This window comes from Mus pahari, chromosome X (genome assembly GCF_900095145.1).
Source record: "Mus pahari chromosome X, PAHARI_EIJ_v1.1, whole genome shotgun sequence".
In the NCBI taxonomy this organism is placed as follows: Eukaryota; Metazoa; Chordata; class Mammalia; order Rodentia; family Muridae; genus Mus; species Mus pahari.
The window spans coordinates 129,936,979-129,953,996 of NC_034613.1; the positions used below are offsets into that span (position 1 = coordinate 129,936,979).

Genomic DNA, 17,018 nt, shown 5'->3' on the forward strand with positions numbered 1-17,018 from the left:
TGAGGGACATCTGGGTTCTTTCCAGATTCTGGCTATTATAAATTGGGCAGCTTTGAACATAGTGGAGCATGTGTCCTTATTACCAGTTGGAACATCTTCTGGGTATATACCTAGAAGAGGTATTGATGGATCTTCTGATAGTACTATGTCCAGTTTTCTGAGGAACCACCAGACTGATTTCCAGAGTGGTTGTACAAGCTCTCAATCCCACCAGCAATGGAGGAGTGTTCCTCTTTCTCCACATTCTCACCAGCATCTGCTGTCCCCTGAATTTTTGATCTTAACCATTCTGACTGGTGTGAGATGAAATCACAGGGTTGTTTTGATTTGCATTTCCCCGATGATGAAGGATGTTGAACACTGTTTGCTTTTTTATTGCTGTGATAAAACACTGACCAAAAAGCGTCTTGGGAAGAAAATGGGGTTTTTTTGGCTGTGTCCTAGTACCAGTCCATCATTGAGAGAAGCCCAGGAAGCAATTCAAAGAAGAGCAGAAACCTGGAGACAGGAGCTGATGCAGAGCCATGGAGGGGTGCTGCTTACTGGCTTGTTCTCATGGCTTGCTCTGCTTGCTTTCTTAGAGAACTTAGCACCACTTGCCCAGAGGTGACACTGCTTGAAGTGTGCTGGACCTTCCCACATCAGATACCTACAGGCAATCTAATGGAGAAATTTTCTCAATTGCGTTTCTTCTTCCAAGATAAATCTAGCTTGTGTCAAGTTGGTAAAAGACTGACCAGGACAAAATATTAAGGTCCACATATTAAGATTGGTCTTTACTAATCTATAATTTTTCTTCTCTCTGTTTCTTTTTTTGTTTGTTTCCTTCTATTTGTGGAAGAAACCATAGCATTGGTCCTATAGGATTTTCTGCATTCTAGATTTGGCTAATTATATCTCTGTGATATTACTTAATTATGATTATGTCCTTCATTCCCCGTATTTCCTATAAACTGGTATATAGAGAGAGTTTGAATTTGAGTTCTTTCTTGGTTTTGGTAGTAAGAATGTAAGTAGGAGTGTGTGGTAGGTACATCATTACATCATGTCAATAGCTATTTGCTGTCATGACACAGTTCCTTGCACATGCTCACTGCTCTCAGACTAGTTCTAGGAACCCCTCCTCTAGACTCAAGTCCTTTATATAAAAATGTTCTAGCATTCCTATGTAACTTAAACGATTCTTCCTCATGATTTATTTATCATTCATTTTTTTATTCATGGAAGTAGGATCTTACTTGGTAGCCCTGGCTGCCTAGAAACTCTGTGTAGACCAGGCTGGCCTCAAACTCACAGAGATCCATCCACCTGTCTCTGCCTCCCAAGTGTTAGCATTAAAGGCAAGCACCACCATACTTGGCTTCCTAATACTTCATATCATCTATAGCTTAGTTATAGTGCATAATGCAATGTAAATAGTTACTATACTGTATTTAGGGAATAATAACAAGACAAAACCACACGTTCAGTAACGGGAATAACTTTTTGAGACTGTATTTTATGTCCTTGTATGTGTGTGTATACCATGTTCATGTGTACTGACTGTGGAGGTCAGAAGAGGTCATTGGATCCCGTCAGACTAGAGTTACCGACAGTTGTAAGACACCATATAGGTGCTGAGAAAAAAACCCAGGCTCTCTGCAAGAGCAACAAGTGCTCTTAACAGGTGAGCCATCTCTCCAGCCTCTACTAATATTATTTTTTAAAAGATATTTTCAGTTCAGTTTGGGAAACCATAGACCTGATTGTGTGAGAAACACTGGTACCACATCAACCAATAATTTAAAGCACAGATACAGCTGCCCAAGTGTAGTCTGTGGGGACCTTTCTTTCTTCTTACTTTTTTCATTTTATTTGAGTCAGGGTCTCATCTTCTGCCTAGGCTGGCCTCAAACTCCTGGGCACAATCAGTTTTCCTATCTCAGTCCCCTGAGCAGCTGGATGGGGGGGGTGTGGTTTCAAAGGGCAAAAGAGGGCTAGGGATATTACTCAGTGATAAAGTACTTACCAGTCATACAGTGCCCTTGGCTCAATCCCTAGTAGAGCAAAGAAAATACCATTGGGTACAGACCAAGAAACCAGTCAGTCCAAAATGTGTGCATAAACCCACTGCAGAGAAATGGGATAGAGAAAACACTTAAGAGGGTAAAATTTAGCAGTTGCACCTTATTTGAATTCAGCTTTGTAAAACCTTTGAGAAATAATTTATCAAACAAGAATTCAATATTGAGTTTTGATGTTAGAATTAATCAACAGCTGTAGTAATAGTAGGTGGTTTTATTTTCAAAAAATCCTTATTGTTTACAGCAGTGGTTCTCAATGTAGGGTGGGTATTTTGCTTCCCAGGGGTAGTATACTTTCAGGAAATCTGTAGGGTCTCTTTATGGGTCTTTTTATGAGATCCACACCTAGGAATATATCATTTCATTGGTCCCGATTGTAAGATGGACATCTTATTCTTTAATTTCTTTTTTTATTAGCGAAAATAGAAAAGTTTCATCTTGTTACTTGGTAACCCTAAGGTCCAGTTACATAGGAAAGGCAGCTTAATTCTCCTTTCATTGTCAGTTCTGCACACAGTTCTGGGTTGCTTCCTTGGCATTCTCAGCACTCTCTGTCATTGGGAGTGTATGGGTTTAAGTACATATGCTGTGTTCAGTCTGTTGTAATTCTTGGTGCTCTGTCTTTAGCTGGGGCGGGCAGGGGGGGTTGCATTCAGGTTGGATACTTCATCATCTTGATAAAACCCTTTGTAGTCTTTGTTCATCTCTCTAAGTTCCTGATATGTCTAGACTCATCCTCTGGATTTCTCACCCCAAGGAGGAATGAGAAGCTCTTGACTCTTTTGTTCAGTGGAAAACACTACTATTTAATAATGTATTTATTTAATATGGACACTGGAGTGCTCAAGACAGCTGACTGGTTAGTGTTTCTAGAACTCAGTAGATTTGGGCCACCAAATACATTTTTTTTAATTTTATTTTTTATTTTATTTCTTTTATTTTGAGAGAAAAATAAAATTATTACAGAGTTCATATTGTTACCTCTGATTAAAATTGAAATTTTCAGTTTAACATCACTGTACTTATGTTTGAGACTCTTATTTTTACCAGAAATCTTGTTTCCTAACAATTTTTTAAAATTAGGTTTATGCGTGTATATAGTGTGTGTGTGTGTGTGTGTGTGTGTGTGTGTGTGTGTGTGTGTACCATAGTATGAGTGTGCAAGTCATATACTGAGCCAATTCTCTCCTTCCACTGTGTGAATCCTGAGGATCAAACTTAGGTTGTTAGTCTGAGCCAACTTGCTAACCCAATTGCTTTCTCTCATCTCTCCTCTCTCCCTCTCTTTCTCTATTACATGTACACTTTCTTTTTCTTTTTCTTTCTTTTTTCCCTGAGCCTTGTAAAAACACAGACAGTAAGGAAGTTCAACTCTAAAGCCAGGTATGAGGGTACACACCTGTAGTTATATAGCCCTTGGGATGCAGAAGCAGTATGTTTATATTGTATTTCACCATGAGGTTCATCCTATCAGGATCTGACCATTATTAACTAATGATGCTGTTTAATCCCATGCGTGAAAGTGTCAATTGCCAGGCTCCTCATTGCTAAGCATACACTTTTGTTTTTGTCATTAATTAGCAAGGAAATTTCAGAGTGGTGCTTTGTCATCTTGTGAACATCTTGTTCCCCAATAATTTTTTTAACCTAACCTTTCTCATATATCTGTTTAGTTTTGTTTTATAACCAAGCAGCATCATAAGGTTCTAATATCAAAAGTATAAAACAGGGTACATGAAGAGAGTTTTGGCTTCTATTTCTGTTTCCTTCTCTTCATCAGTAGGTCACTCTTTAATTAGTTTTTACATTGCCCTTTTGTTGTGGTTTTAAAATACAAATATGTTTACGTGTAATAACATACATATTCTCCTTTTAGATAATAGTAAACTATTCTTACTTTTCATTTTCATTTGAAAGCCTAGTCTACAAACTATTTCATAGCAATTTGTAGTGTTCTTCAAACAGATCTTCCTTCCTTCCTTCCTTCCTTCCTTCCTTCCTTCCTTCCTTCCTTCAAGTTCTTTATTGTTAAATATGTCTGTGTCTTTTCAGTGTAGTTTTTTTTTCCATTATGGCATTTCTCTAACAAAATTTGGGGTGTCTTTCCTCCCTCCCCCGTTCTCTCCCTCTTCTTCCTTCTTTGTGCCCTCCCAGCCTCACTTTGATATCATGTTACGCCCCCACCCCTGCATCCGCTTCTTTTCTCAATACCTTTTGTGGTCTCCTATCTAGTTTTACAGTCTATACTACTCTCCCAAACCCTTATTTACACACGTATAAACACCGAAAATGAGAGAAAACATGGAATGTTTGTCTGAGACTAGGCCACCTCAATATACTTTCCACTTCCATCCATTTTCCTGAAAATTTCCCAATTTCGTTTTTTGTAACAGCTGAGTAAAACTCTATTATTGATGCATTCAACCTTTTTTTTTGTTGTTGTTTTGTTTTTTGTTTTTCGAGACAGGGTTTCTCAGTATAGCCCTGGCTGTCCTGGAACTCACTTTGTAGACCAGGCTGGCCTCGAACTCAGAAATCCATCTGCCTCTGCCTCCTGAGTGCTGGGATTAAAGGCGTGCACCACCACGCCCGGCTTTAAAGATTTATTTATTTATTATATTTAAGTACACTGTAGCTGTCTTCAGACACTCCAGAAGATCTTGTTACAGATGGTTGTCAGCCACCATGTGGTTGCTGGGATTTGAACTCCGGACCTTCGGAAGAGCAGTCGGGTGCTTTTACCTACTGAGCCATCTCAACATTTTCATCATCCGTTCTTCTGCTTAAGGACATCTAGTCTGGTTCCATTCTTCTGCAGTTGTGAATAGTGCAACAGTAAGCATGAGTGTGTCAGGATCTAGAGTCCTTTGAATGTATGCCCAAGAGTTTGAGTCATATGTTAGGTCTATATTTATGTTTTTGTTTATTTTGAGGGGGTGATGGTTTGAGATAGAGTCTCTATGTAGCCCTGGATTTCTTGGAGCTCATTATGTAGACCAAGCTGGCCTCAAACTCACAGATATCTTCTCCCATCTGCCTCCCAAGTACTGGGATTAAAGGTGCACCTCATCATGCCCAGATATCTTTAATTTTTTGAGGGGCTGTACCGATTTCCTTAATGGCCATAATTACTTTCCTAGTAGCAGGGAATAAAGTCTGCTTTTTCCCACAGCTTCACCAGCATTTGTTATTTGTTTTCTTGATCATAATCTATTTATTTATGTTTGTTTTTTATTGTGTGTGCATACACTGACATGTGAAGGTCAGAGGACAACCTCCTAGAGTTAGTTCTCTCCTTTACCTTGTAGGTTCTGGACTTTGAACTCCAGTTTGGTGACAAGTGCCCCTATTAACTGAGCATCTGCTGGGCTTTTAGAAATATTTTCTGGCCATTGTGTTTCTTCTTTTGAGAATTATCTGTTTATTGCATTAACTCTTTTATTGTTTGGTAGTTTTGTGGCTCAGGTGTTTTACTTTTTGTAATTATATATTCTAGATATCAATCCCCTGTCTGGGGCTTAACTGGCAAAGATTTTCTCCCGTTCTGTATGTAGGCTGATTCTTCTGCTGTTGGTTTCTCTGGCTGTGCAGAAGGTTTTTTAGTTTCATGTCCCATTTGTTAATTCTTAGGACTATATTCTGTTATTTCACTCCTGTATAGAAAGTTCTTACTTATATCTGTAACTTCAAGTGTGTTCTTTATATCTTCCTGTAACATCTTCAGAGTTTGGGGTTTTAAAGTAAGTCTTTTCATATGATTTGAAATGATTTTTTGTTTAGGATGAGAGATACGTTTTTCGGTATATATTTTTGATGCTTTTGTCAAAATTAGGTGACCATAGCTGTGAGTTTATTTCTGGGTCTTCTGTCTTGGCTCTTTTGGGCTACATATTTGCTTTGTACCAACATGTAGTTTGTTTTTATTGCCCAGTGATATCCTTTTTTTCTTAATTCTTTGAAAAATGTATGTAGTATGTTTTGGTCATATTCACCCGTCTTCTCAGGTCCCACCTTCTTTCCCTACCCACCAAACTTGGTGTCATCTTGTTCCTCTTCCTTTTTTATAACCCTAGCAAGTAAAGTCAGTGCTGCCTAGATGTTCTTGGATTTGTGGCCTTTTACTACAGTATGATCAGCCTACCAGGGGCCACACCCCTAGAGAAAACTGACTCTCCCTCTCCTAGCAGCTATCAACTGCTCTTTAACTAGGGGTGAACTACAATTGTAAGTCATATATTCTAATACCTACAGCAATGTTCCTTCTACTAAGGATTGCTTGGGCTGTCTGTTGTCTTTTGTGCTTTTATATTGATTTTTAGATTTTTTTCTAGTTCTGTGAAGAATGCCATTGGAATTTTGATGGGAATTGCATTGAATCTGTAGATTACTTTTAGTAATAAAAGCCATTTTTGCACGTAAATTCTGCTTGTCAGACGCTTGGAAAGTCTCTCTGTTGTTTGGTGTCTTCTTTAAGTGCCTTAATCTTTTCATTGTCTAGGTCTTTACATCCTTATTCCGGAGTACTTTATTTTGGGGGAGTTATTGTGCATGGAATGGTTTTCCTAATTTCTGTCTCAGAAAGCTTGTTGTTGGTATGTATATATGAGAGCTACTAATTTTTGAATGTTGATTTTGTATCTTGCAACATTACTAAAAGTGTTTATTGAATGTAAAAGTTTTCTGGTAGAATATTTGCAGTCAATTACAAGATCATGTTTTCTGCAAATATGAGTAATTGCACTTGTTTGCTTTTTTAAATCCTTCTTATAGCTTTCTCTTACCTTACTCTTCTAGCAAGACTTTCTGCACAATATTGGGTAAAAATGTAGAGAGCTGACTTCCATGTCTCACTGCAAAATTTAGAGGAAATATTTTTAGGTTTTCATTATTTATTATAATGTGGCCATATGTTTGTCATATATATTATTTATTGTTTGAGGTTTGTTTTGAGGTATGTTTCATTTATTTATTTCTCCAGGACTTTTATCTTGAGAGCATGTTGAACTATGGTCAATACCTTTTCTGTATCTATATAGTATATAGAAATAGCCATATATTACTGTTCTTAAGATTATTTATATGGATGGCTAGAAGGATGGTTCAGCAATGCTTACTGTTCTTGCAGGAGGACAAAGTGTGGTTTCTAGCACCTGTGTTGGGTGGCTTACGAGTTTATAATTTCAGCTGCAGGGACATCTGACACTTTGGCTTTCTTGGGTTCCTGCATTCACATACACATGCATACAAGGCACACACAGTGGCTGTGGTTCTTCTGTATAAGAGCAAGCCAGTCAGTTTTCTAGCATGGTCAAAAGCAAGTACTGCTTATGCTAGGGACCTGAGTTTTGATTCCTAGCACCCATTTCAGGCAGCTTATAACTACCTATAATACCAGCTCTAGGGGATCCGACATCTTTGTCCTCCACATGGCACCAGCATTCATGGGTACAAACTCATACACAGGTGCATACACACAATTTTTTAAAAGGCAAAACAAAATCTAGCATGAAATTGGAGGGCGCACTCAGGAGCCCTCACACCTAGCTGAAGAGCTGATAGGGTTGATAAATTCTAAGGAAGTTTTCTTTAACTATAAATTTGAAATGTAGACCATTACTCACACTCATTAGTATATGAGAGTTGGGTGGATAGGAAGAAGTTGGGAGGGGAAAGACTGAATAAAATATATGAAAGAATTTAAATGAATTTATAAAAGATGTCAGGAAGTTGAGGGATAAAGGAATGGAAGTAGATCTAGAACAGTGGTTCTCAACTTTCCTAATGCTACAACCCTTTAATATAGTTCCTCATGTTGTGGTGACCCCCAACTATAAAATTATTTTGTTGCTATTTTGTAACTGTAATTTTGCTATTGCTATGAAATTATAATATAAATATGTGTGTTTTTCACTGGTCTTAAGTGACCCCTGTGAAAGTGTTGTTCAATCCCCAAAGAGGATGTGACCCACAGGTTCAGATCTAGGAAGAATTAGAAGGAGGGGGGTGAATATGATCAAGATACATGGTATGCATGTATGAGATTCTCAAAGAATTAATAAAATATCTAAAAGTAAGTCAAAAATATTACTTTGGCAAATTACATTTATTGGTTTGCATATGTTTTAGTTATTCATGTGTTTTATCAATTAAATGTTATCTGACAATTTAACACATGTACATGATGTATACTTATCACTCACACCTTCTCCCATCTCTACTGCCTCTGTTCTCTCCACCCCACTTCAGTATGAATCTCTTTCTTGTGTTCATGTCTACTTGTTTTGTGTCTTGGTGTTTTTAACTGGGGTTGTCCAAATGAACACAGATTTGGGGCTACCTGTTGGAGCTTTTTGGTCTCAGTCCTGGGTACATACTGGGGTAGGTGATTTCGCCTCTGTCAGAAATTCAGTAAGCAGTAAGTGCTTACATGAGCACCAAGCATCTTTTTCTTCCATCACTTATTGACAGGGACTGTCTTATGAGACTCTGTGCAGATGATCATAGTTGTGAGTTCATGATTACTAGCCTTGCATCTTGGGATGAAACCCACTTGGTCATGATATGCGATCATGATGTATTCTTGAATTTACTTAGTATTTTCCAGAAATTTTCTGTTTCTGTGTTCATTGGGAACACTAGGTCTATAGCTTCCTTTTGTCATCATGTCTTTAACTGATTTGAACATTAGGGTAATGCTGGCTTCAAAGAGTGAAATTGCTTATGTTCCTTCCCTTTTTATTTCATGGAACAGTTTAACAAATATCGATATTAGATTTTCCTTTAAAGTTTGCCAGGCATGGTGGTGTTTTAATTCCAGAATTTGGGAGGCAGAGGCAGGTAGATCTCTGTGAATTCAACGACAGCCAGGGCTGTTAGACAGAGATATCTTGTGTTGGGATGGATGGGTGGGTAGGATGGGTGGATGGATGGGTGGGTGGGTGGGTGGGTGGATGAAGTTTGATAGAACTCAGTGTTGAGTTCAACTGGTCCTGGGCTTGTCAATGTAGACTTTTAGTTATTGTGTTAGTCTTGTTGTTCATTATGGATTGTGTGCATGTGTGGATGGATGGATGGATGGATGGATGGATGGATGGATGGATAGAAAGAAAGAAAGAAAGAAAGAAAGAAAGAAAGAAAGAAAGAAAGAAAGAAAGAAAGAAAGAAGTTTGATAGAACTCAGTGTTGAGTTCATCTGGTTCTGGGCTTTTCTCTGGACTTTAGTTATTGTGTTAGTCTCATTGTTCGTTATGGATCATGTGCATTTAGAAATAAACCACTTCATTTAGATTTTATAGCATATTAAAGTATTTGCAGTAGACCCAGGTTCAGTTGCTAACACCCACATGATGGCTCACGGCTATCTAATCTTTGGTTCTAAGACAGTTACCGCTGTCTTCTAGCCTCCAGGGACACCAAGGGTCTTCTCTGTTTCCAAAAGGGTTTTCTAAAATATAAGTATATCTGTGTCCTTCTTGCTCTTTAAATCACATTGGTCTCCATTGAGATAAAAATTTATGTTTGTAAGGCCTTTTGTACTCTGTCTTTTGCTTGTCTATCTAGTTTCTTCTCTTTTTGCTCTCCCAGCATATTTCTGTGAAATCATGAACATGATCATATAGGCACACACATTGTTAGTACTTCCATATTGATTTTTTTAAAAAAAGGTTTTTTGACTTCTAAAGTTGATTATTCCTGAATTGCTTCTCATTCAGTGACTAACTTATGAGGAACCTCCCCCCCCCCCCAGCTTTTGCCTGTGATGTTATTGGTCATGCATAAAACTACTTCTCTTCTTTCCTCTTCTACTGTTCGTCCTATAGGCTTTTTTTTCTGCACATCCGCCCAGAAGCTTTCCCTCACCACAGTCTGAGTCAGGTTTCCTTCTTGTGTGCTGATTCAACACTGCTTGTCACTGTCTTCACATTCATCTTGCATTACTCTGATTATTTACTTAGCTGTGTTTCTATGTTAGTGTCCTGAATTCTGTGCATACAGGAACTACTCTTGGTGGATATTCAGTTAAGTTAAAAGTGGCAGTGAGGCATAAGTTCAAACATGCATTTACAATAGCTATAAGAAGTCCCAAACCAAAATTGAGTGGAATTTGCTCAAATACAGTGATTTAAGAGAAAAGCTTGTATTGCCTTAGTTATCGTGGATCTGTAAGTGGAGGCCAGAGCAATTTGTGTGGGACTTTAGGTTACCGTGGGGTGATGCTGGCTCATGGCTTGGGCTAAAAGCCAGAGAGGGCCACTATCAGCTGTTCCTCCGGAGACAAATAAGTTGGCAGGATCTGAAGGAAGAACTATAGGTGACAAAGCCACATTCACCTACAATTTCCAGTGACAGTTGGAACAGTCAAATCAAGCTAGATTTTGTGAAAGATGCCAAGCTGGAGAAGAATTTGCCTTCTGCATAGGAGCAGATCCCCAAGCACCATTCATCTCTCAGGTGGCCTGGACTCGGGCTCAGGTGCTCCTTACTATTGCTGGGTGTGGGGTTACAGGATGCACAGGCGGAGGAAGAAATCAAGCAAGAAATGAACACACTCCAGCAAAAGCTGAATGAGCAGCAGAGTGTGCTTCAGCGGATTGCTGCCCCTAACATGAAGGCCATGGAAAAGCTGGAAAGTGTCCGAGACAAGTTCCAGGAGACCTCAGATGGTAAGCCTGGCATTTCTTTCTGAGCCTCAGATGAGAACAGAAGACTGAAGGTATGGTAAGGGTATACTGCTATATCATACCAGCTCCTGTTTTTACATAATTTTATACTTAAAATTGTTAGATGCCCTAAACAGTGGGGGTTATCTACTTGCTTGCTACAGAGCAAATGATGGTGTCGAGAAAGCTAGTAGCTGGTAGAGCCCATGGAGGAATCTATGTTTGTGTGCCTAGACTACATGGTAGCCAACTCACCGAATACTGATCCTTATAAGGCCCTCTTCAGGCATTTCTCTCCCTTTGTAGGTTATCACTAGAATTTTTATTTACAGGATTTACAGGTCATTCTTGGCAGGTGTGGTTGTCAACCCTGGCAGAACCCAGAGCACTGAGAGATTATCATCTCTTTTTTCTGACAGAGTTTGAAGCAGCACGAAAGCGAGCAAAGAAGGCCAAGCAGGCATTTGAACAGATAAAGAAGGAGCGCTTTGACCGATTCAATGCTTGTTTTGAATCTGTTGCTACCAACATTGATGAGATCTATAAGGCTCTGTCCCGTAACAGCAGTGCCCAGGTAGACTGAAACCCCTTATGCAACCAGCTCCTACCATTCTTAGTTGCTCTTCCCTCTTCCCATAATCATGCTCATTCATGCTTGCTGGTCCTCACCCCACTCTATCTTCCCCTAGGCATTCTTGGGCCCTGAGAATCCTGAAGAGCCCTATTTGGATGGCATCAACTACAACTGTGTAGCTCCTGGCAAACGTTTCCGGCCTATGGACAATTTGTCAGGTGGGGAGAAGACAGTTGCAGCTCTGGCCTTGCTTTTTGCCATCCACAGGTAAGGCTTTGCCTCATAATGTGGAGAGAAGCTGAGGCAACCAGAGGCTCTGGGGCCCAGTGATATTCAGAGATCTGCATAGGTGAAGGTGTTTTAGTGTCTAGATACCCTTTTCCCTAGCTACTACAGCACATCACTATTGGCCTTGGAGTTTGTTTTGGGGGCCTCTTTTTTCCATCTACCCTCATCCACTCAGCCTATCCTTCCTGATTCCTGCATGTATTTAGTTCCACTTCTGGGCTTTTCCTCACATGGTTTCTGGCTAGTAAGCTCTTTCTATGCATATCTAGCTTGACATACCTCTTCATTCTCCTTCCCTTCCTCTGGGAAACCCTCTTTGGCCTCTGGCATACCTTGACAACCCCTGCCCCAGGCCAGTAGTGCTTAGATATGATTCCCTACAACTTAATGTTTGATTATAAAGCATTAGTTCATGAGCATTTCTTGAGTGATTCTCTGTATAGACCCTATTGGGAGCTTAGGGACAGATGAGTCAGACATGGTCTCTGGCCAAAGGAGCCCACAGACTAGAAGAAGCCAGACACATACCCAGACAGTAGTGTGGAGGGTGTGCATACATAAAAGAGAGCCACCTAACCTAGTGTATGATGAGCAGGGAAAAAAACATAAGTAGTGATGGGGATGGGAGAGGTGGCTCAGTGGTTAAGAAGAGTACTTGTTGCTCTTGTAAAGAACTTGGGTTTGGTTTCCAGCACCCAGATGCTGGCTCAGAAACATCCATAACTTTAGTTTCGGGGGTCTATTGCCCTCTTCTGACTTCTGTAGGCATCAGACATGCACATGGTGCACATGTATACATTCAAGAAAAGTACTCATACACATAAAATATTTTTTTAAAGAAGAGTTTGCCAAGAAACCCAGTAAGCATTCTATTCTGAACCTGCAGCTTGTCTGAAGAGGCATGTCATCATGATGTATGATGGGACATAGTAGACCCTCCGATCACTTGCTTATTAAGAACAGTTCCTGTAAAAACAAAAACAAAAGAAAACAAACCTATTTTTCATGGTCTTAGGGGAATAGTGGTACCCAGAACCAGATGCAAATGAGGGAATTCAGAGACCTGGGTTATTTAGTCTCTGAATGTATTTGGCCTATTCTGACTGTGGGGCTGGCCTACTCTTCTTGCTGCCCTCATTTCTCAACATTAGCTCATTTATTGTCTCCCAGCTACAAGCCAGCTCCCTTCTTCGTCCTGGATGAGATTGACGCTGCCTTGGATAACACCAACATTGGCAAGGTAGGCTCAAGAAAGGTGAAGCCTGGGAGGGAAGACCCCAAGTTGGGGCTGGGTTTCAAGGAGCCATTCCTGATTGTGCCCTAGCTATTCCTGCTGCCTGTTCTATGTACCAGGAGGATTGGATCACCCTCTTTTGATATTGGATCACCCTCTTTTGATAATCAGTAGCCTTTTCTAAGTCTCTCTTACTCCCCACTCCCACTTACTTACTTAGACTAGAAAATGGAAGTGTTGAGTCTTGAGCCACGATAAATACTCCTCCCACAGGTGGCAAACTATATCAAGGAACAGTCAACTTGCAACTTCCAGGCCATTGTTATCTCTCTCAAGGAGGAATTCTACACCAAGGCTGAGAGCCTCATTGGAGTCTATCCTGAGGTACAGTGGGCTGGGCTACAGTGGAGGGGCAAAGGGTAAAGGGGTGTAGAGGATCAGGTTCTGAGCAGTCATCTGGGTGTGTTGGAGCCTGCCCTGAATTTTTAGCCAGCCCATCCTGGAAGAAACAGCCGGACAGTGAAGACAGGAAAAAAGTGCAAAGAAAGAAGGCACGTGGGATTGGATGCTTTCCTCTCATCCAGAAAGAACCATTGTCTGGCCTTTGAGCAGATATATGTAGGGAAGTAGTTTTGCAGCCCCTAGTCCTGGGCTGTATACCTTTCTTAATTCTCTCCTGACCTTTTTTTTTTTCTCTCTCTCTCCTTCAGCAAGGGGACTGTGTGATCAGCAAAGTCCTGACTTTCGACCTCACCAAGTACCCAGATGCCAACCCCAACCCCAATGAACAATAGCAGGAACTCTATCTTCTTGTCTGGTTCCCTCATCTGCCCTTGTGTCCATCTTCTCTTCTGGATCTCATCACCCCCTATCATGGATTGCCTGACACCATGCCCCCTTACGCTTGTGTGCATGTTAGTTTGTTTGCAAAATAAATATTTGGAGACTGGTTTTAAAGGAGCCTAATCTAAATTTGATTCCAAGGGAATACAGGATAGCTGTACATCAGATGAGCAAAAGTACTCATAGGAGTGGCAGTCACTAAACTGCCCTCATTTCCTCTTTCATGTACTCATTCATCTGTGTGTTCATCAGACACGTAATGGACACCTTTTATTTGTCTGACTCTATGTTGAAAATGCTGAGTTAAGTCAGGGACCATGTCTTTCTGGTAAGGAAATGGGCTCGGTTTGTAAATTACTCTGATTAGCCTGATGTCACAAATACCTTGGTAAGAGGATTATCATTTTCATGCTTTGTGGAAAAACTCACATTTGAGCCAGACCTTGACAAATTGGTAAGATTTAGTCAGGGATTAAGAGTAGAGGATGCTTTGGGGAGAGACAGTTACAGTAATCTGGTTTTACTTAACACTTAACTGTTCGTTGCTGAACAAACCATTTGACCTTTCTTTGTCTTGGTTCCCTCATTTATAAGATGGAGCTAACATTTGCCTTCTTCATAGGATTTAATGATAATCATGCTCTCATTAAAACCTTATCTATGTATGGAGTACCACTCGATGCCAACCCTTTTAAATACAAGTCTTGTTGCTCCTGGGTCTGGAAGGGCTTCTGACCCTTGCAAGGGACAGAAGGATTGGCTACCTCTGGGAGGTGCTGGATGTTTGGTTACTGGGAAAGAGCCAGCACACAGATAGGGTTTATCTAATAAATAGAGCCTGAGGAATCCACTAGCTTCAATTGTGTATGATAACTATGTGCTTGGGCCCCAATCTGGGTTGTCAGGAACTAAGCCTAGGCCACTTGTCAGCCTAGCATATTAAGGTGTGCTTGAGAATTAACCTCGTTAGCTATAGTGACTGTGCTAAGGAAAGAAAGCCTAGTGTGATGGCTTTAACCTCTGCTTTTGTTTGTAGAAATTAAGTCAGACTGGACATTGTGCCACACACCTTTATTTTCAGATTTGTTTGTAATATTTTTATTTGTATTGTGGTGCATGTATAATATATGTATGCATCAGATCCCCTACAGCTGGAGTTACAGGCAGTTAATGAGCTACCCAACATGGGTGCTGGAAACAGAACTCTAGTACTCTGGAAGTAAGTGCCCTTAACCCCTGACCCATCTCCGAAGCCCCAAAGACACATATCTTAAATTCCAGCACTTGGGAATCTGAGGCAAGAGGGTTAAGTTTCATCAGGACTGGCTGCTCGGTGGTATATTTTACATAAATCTTGTATCTAATGAAAATGGTACTTTGAATTGTACCAATTTGCTTTCTTTGCCTAATGATGTTTTTGAGAGTTGTATAGTATAGATCAGTGTCTCTAAAATGCTGTGCAGATTGCTATCCGGTGACAGCCATGTCTCTTCTACAGTGACTTCCGTTTTTGCTATTTCAAAATACTGCATAGGAGCATTGCTGTACCATGTGGTAGTTTTTCAGTATGTATCTTTGTGTTGATTCCCAGAAAGGGAATTATGGCAACATAGGCTATCTCTATATTTGTTTCTAGTAGACATTTCTAATCTGCCCTCCAGCACTGTTCATTCAATATTTTTCTTGAAGTGATCTGAGGTCTAACAATCTACATATTTCATCTCAAGTAGCAATATCCATGAAATCACAGGTTTAATGTGATAGTTGTGTCTTCTAATACATGTTAAAAGGCATGACTGAGCAAGCTTATGTTCACCCAAAGACACATACCACCTTGGCTGGTGCCATCATTTGGCAAATGCTGCCAGAGTTTGAGGATCAGACTCAGTTCTAATCCTAGCTATAGAAACTTGGACAAGTTCCTTAGGAGCCTCAGTTTCTTCATTTTTTTAAAAGATAATAAAGTGCCTACTTGCAGCCCTAAGAGGAAGATAATGTGAAATGTATTTAAAGCAGTTTGGCTGACATATCTATTATTATGACTGCCTTAAAATATTTTTTGATTTTTAGTTTTATGTGTATGAGTGTTTTTGCTTGCATGTATGTCTGTGTTCTATGTGTATGTCCAGAGAGCATCAGATCCTTTGGAGCTGGAGTTCCAGACCAGATGATTGTAAGCCACTCTGGATGCTGAGACCAGGTGCTTTGTAAGAGCTGCAAGTGCTCTCACTACTGGGCCGTTCTTTCTACACATCCCACATTTGTTTTGTTTTCTGAGACAGGGTCTCTTTGTGTAGCCCTGGCTATTGTGGAACTCACTAGACCAGGCTGGCCTCAAGATCCATCTGTCTCTGCCTCCGGAGTGATAGTCTCTGTGCCTTAGAGATGAGAAAACTGACCCTCCTCCACAAAGGATCAAATGCCCCAGATAACACTGAGTTTGAACCCAGGTTTGTTTTTCTTTAATCCACTCCAGTGCTTTTCCATTACAGAGGTGATTAACAGCCTTGGCTATAAGAATCACTTGTGAAGTCCACCCCCCCTTAAAGATAAAAGCAATATATACACAGGTAAAAATTAAAATAGTACAGAAGGGCTTATAATGAAAATCAGCAGTTACCTCCCACACCCCCACATTTCAAAGGATGTGGAGCTTTTCAAAAATAAATTGCTCTGGTCCCACCTCTGGAAATATGATTCAGTAGGTGTGGATAATAACCCAGATAACTAACCCTCTATGTTATGGGATAGAAAGGATTACATGAGATGCCTTAGACCATGGCACTGGCACATTGGAACACAAGTACTTCAAAGAAGCTCCAAAGTCAGGGTCAGGGAGGTGAGATTCAAATGGATTAGTGACAGAACCTAGACTTCCACTTAGCTCTCCCTGCTTCTTGCTCACTGCTTTCTGATAGACACCATGGTGTGTTTCTAAGCAAGCTGAGTCCAAGGAGAATCCCCATTTCTTAGGCGGAGCTAGGTTGGCCTGATTAACTTAATCTAAGGAGGTGAGTACTTTTTACACTAGTATCTTCCTTTAATTGGACACTTCATTCTGGAAATCTTGGTTATGCACACCTAGAATATAGAGATGAGTCAAATATTTATCCTGCCTTTGAGTAGTTAAGTCACTGTCTATTTGGAAGCCAATTCATAAGCATCCCAGGTAGTCGTCAGCTTTGTCAAAAGCAAAGGAAGGATGTTAACAGATTCAAGGAAGACACTTTCCCATCCTGGGGGAGGCAGAGGGTGATGCTGAACTGAGACTTGGATAGGAATTCACTTGTTCCAGTAGAAGGAGACTCCAGGCGGTGGCACTAGTGTGTATGAAGATCTGAAGGCCAGAGACAGCA

At 40.3% G+C, this 17,018-nt stretch overlaps 1 protein-coding gene across 1 annotated transcript in view; it reads left to right on the forward strand.

The window, feature by feature from the left end:
* The window catches only part of Smc1a (structural maintenance of chromosomes 1A), a 42,392-nt gene extending 28,613 nt beyond the window's left edge, over positions 1 to 13,779 (forward strand). Inside the window, exons 20-25 of the mRNA XM_021187291.1 lie at positions 10,570 to 10,726; positions 11,143 to 11,297; positions 11,413 to 11,564; positions 12,756 to 12,825; positions 13,093 to 13,203; positions 13,530 to 13,779. Of these exons, the coding sequence (XP_021042950.1) occupies positions 10,570 to 10,726; positions 11,143 to 11,297; positions 11,413 to 11,564; positions 12,756 to 12,825; positions 13,093 to 13,203; positions 13,530 to 13,613 (729 nt within the window). The 3' untranslated portion in view covers positions 13,614 to 13,779. The remainder of the gene's footprint in view (positions 1 to 10,569; positions 10,727 to 11,142; positions 11,298 to 11,412; positions 11,565 to 12,755; positions 12,826 to 13,092; positions 13,204 to 13,529) is intronic.
* Positions 13,780 to 17,018: the final 3,239 nt, after the last annotated feature.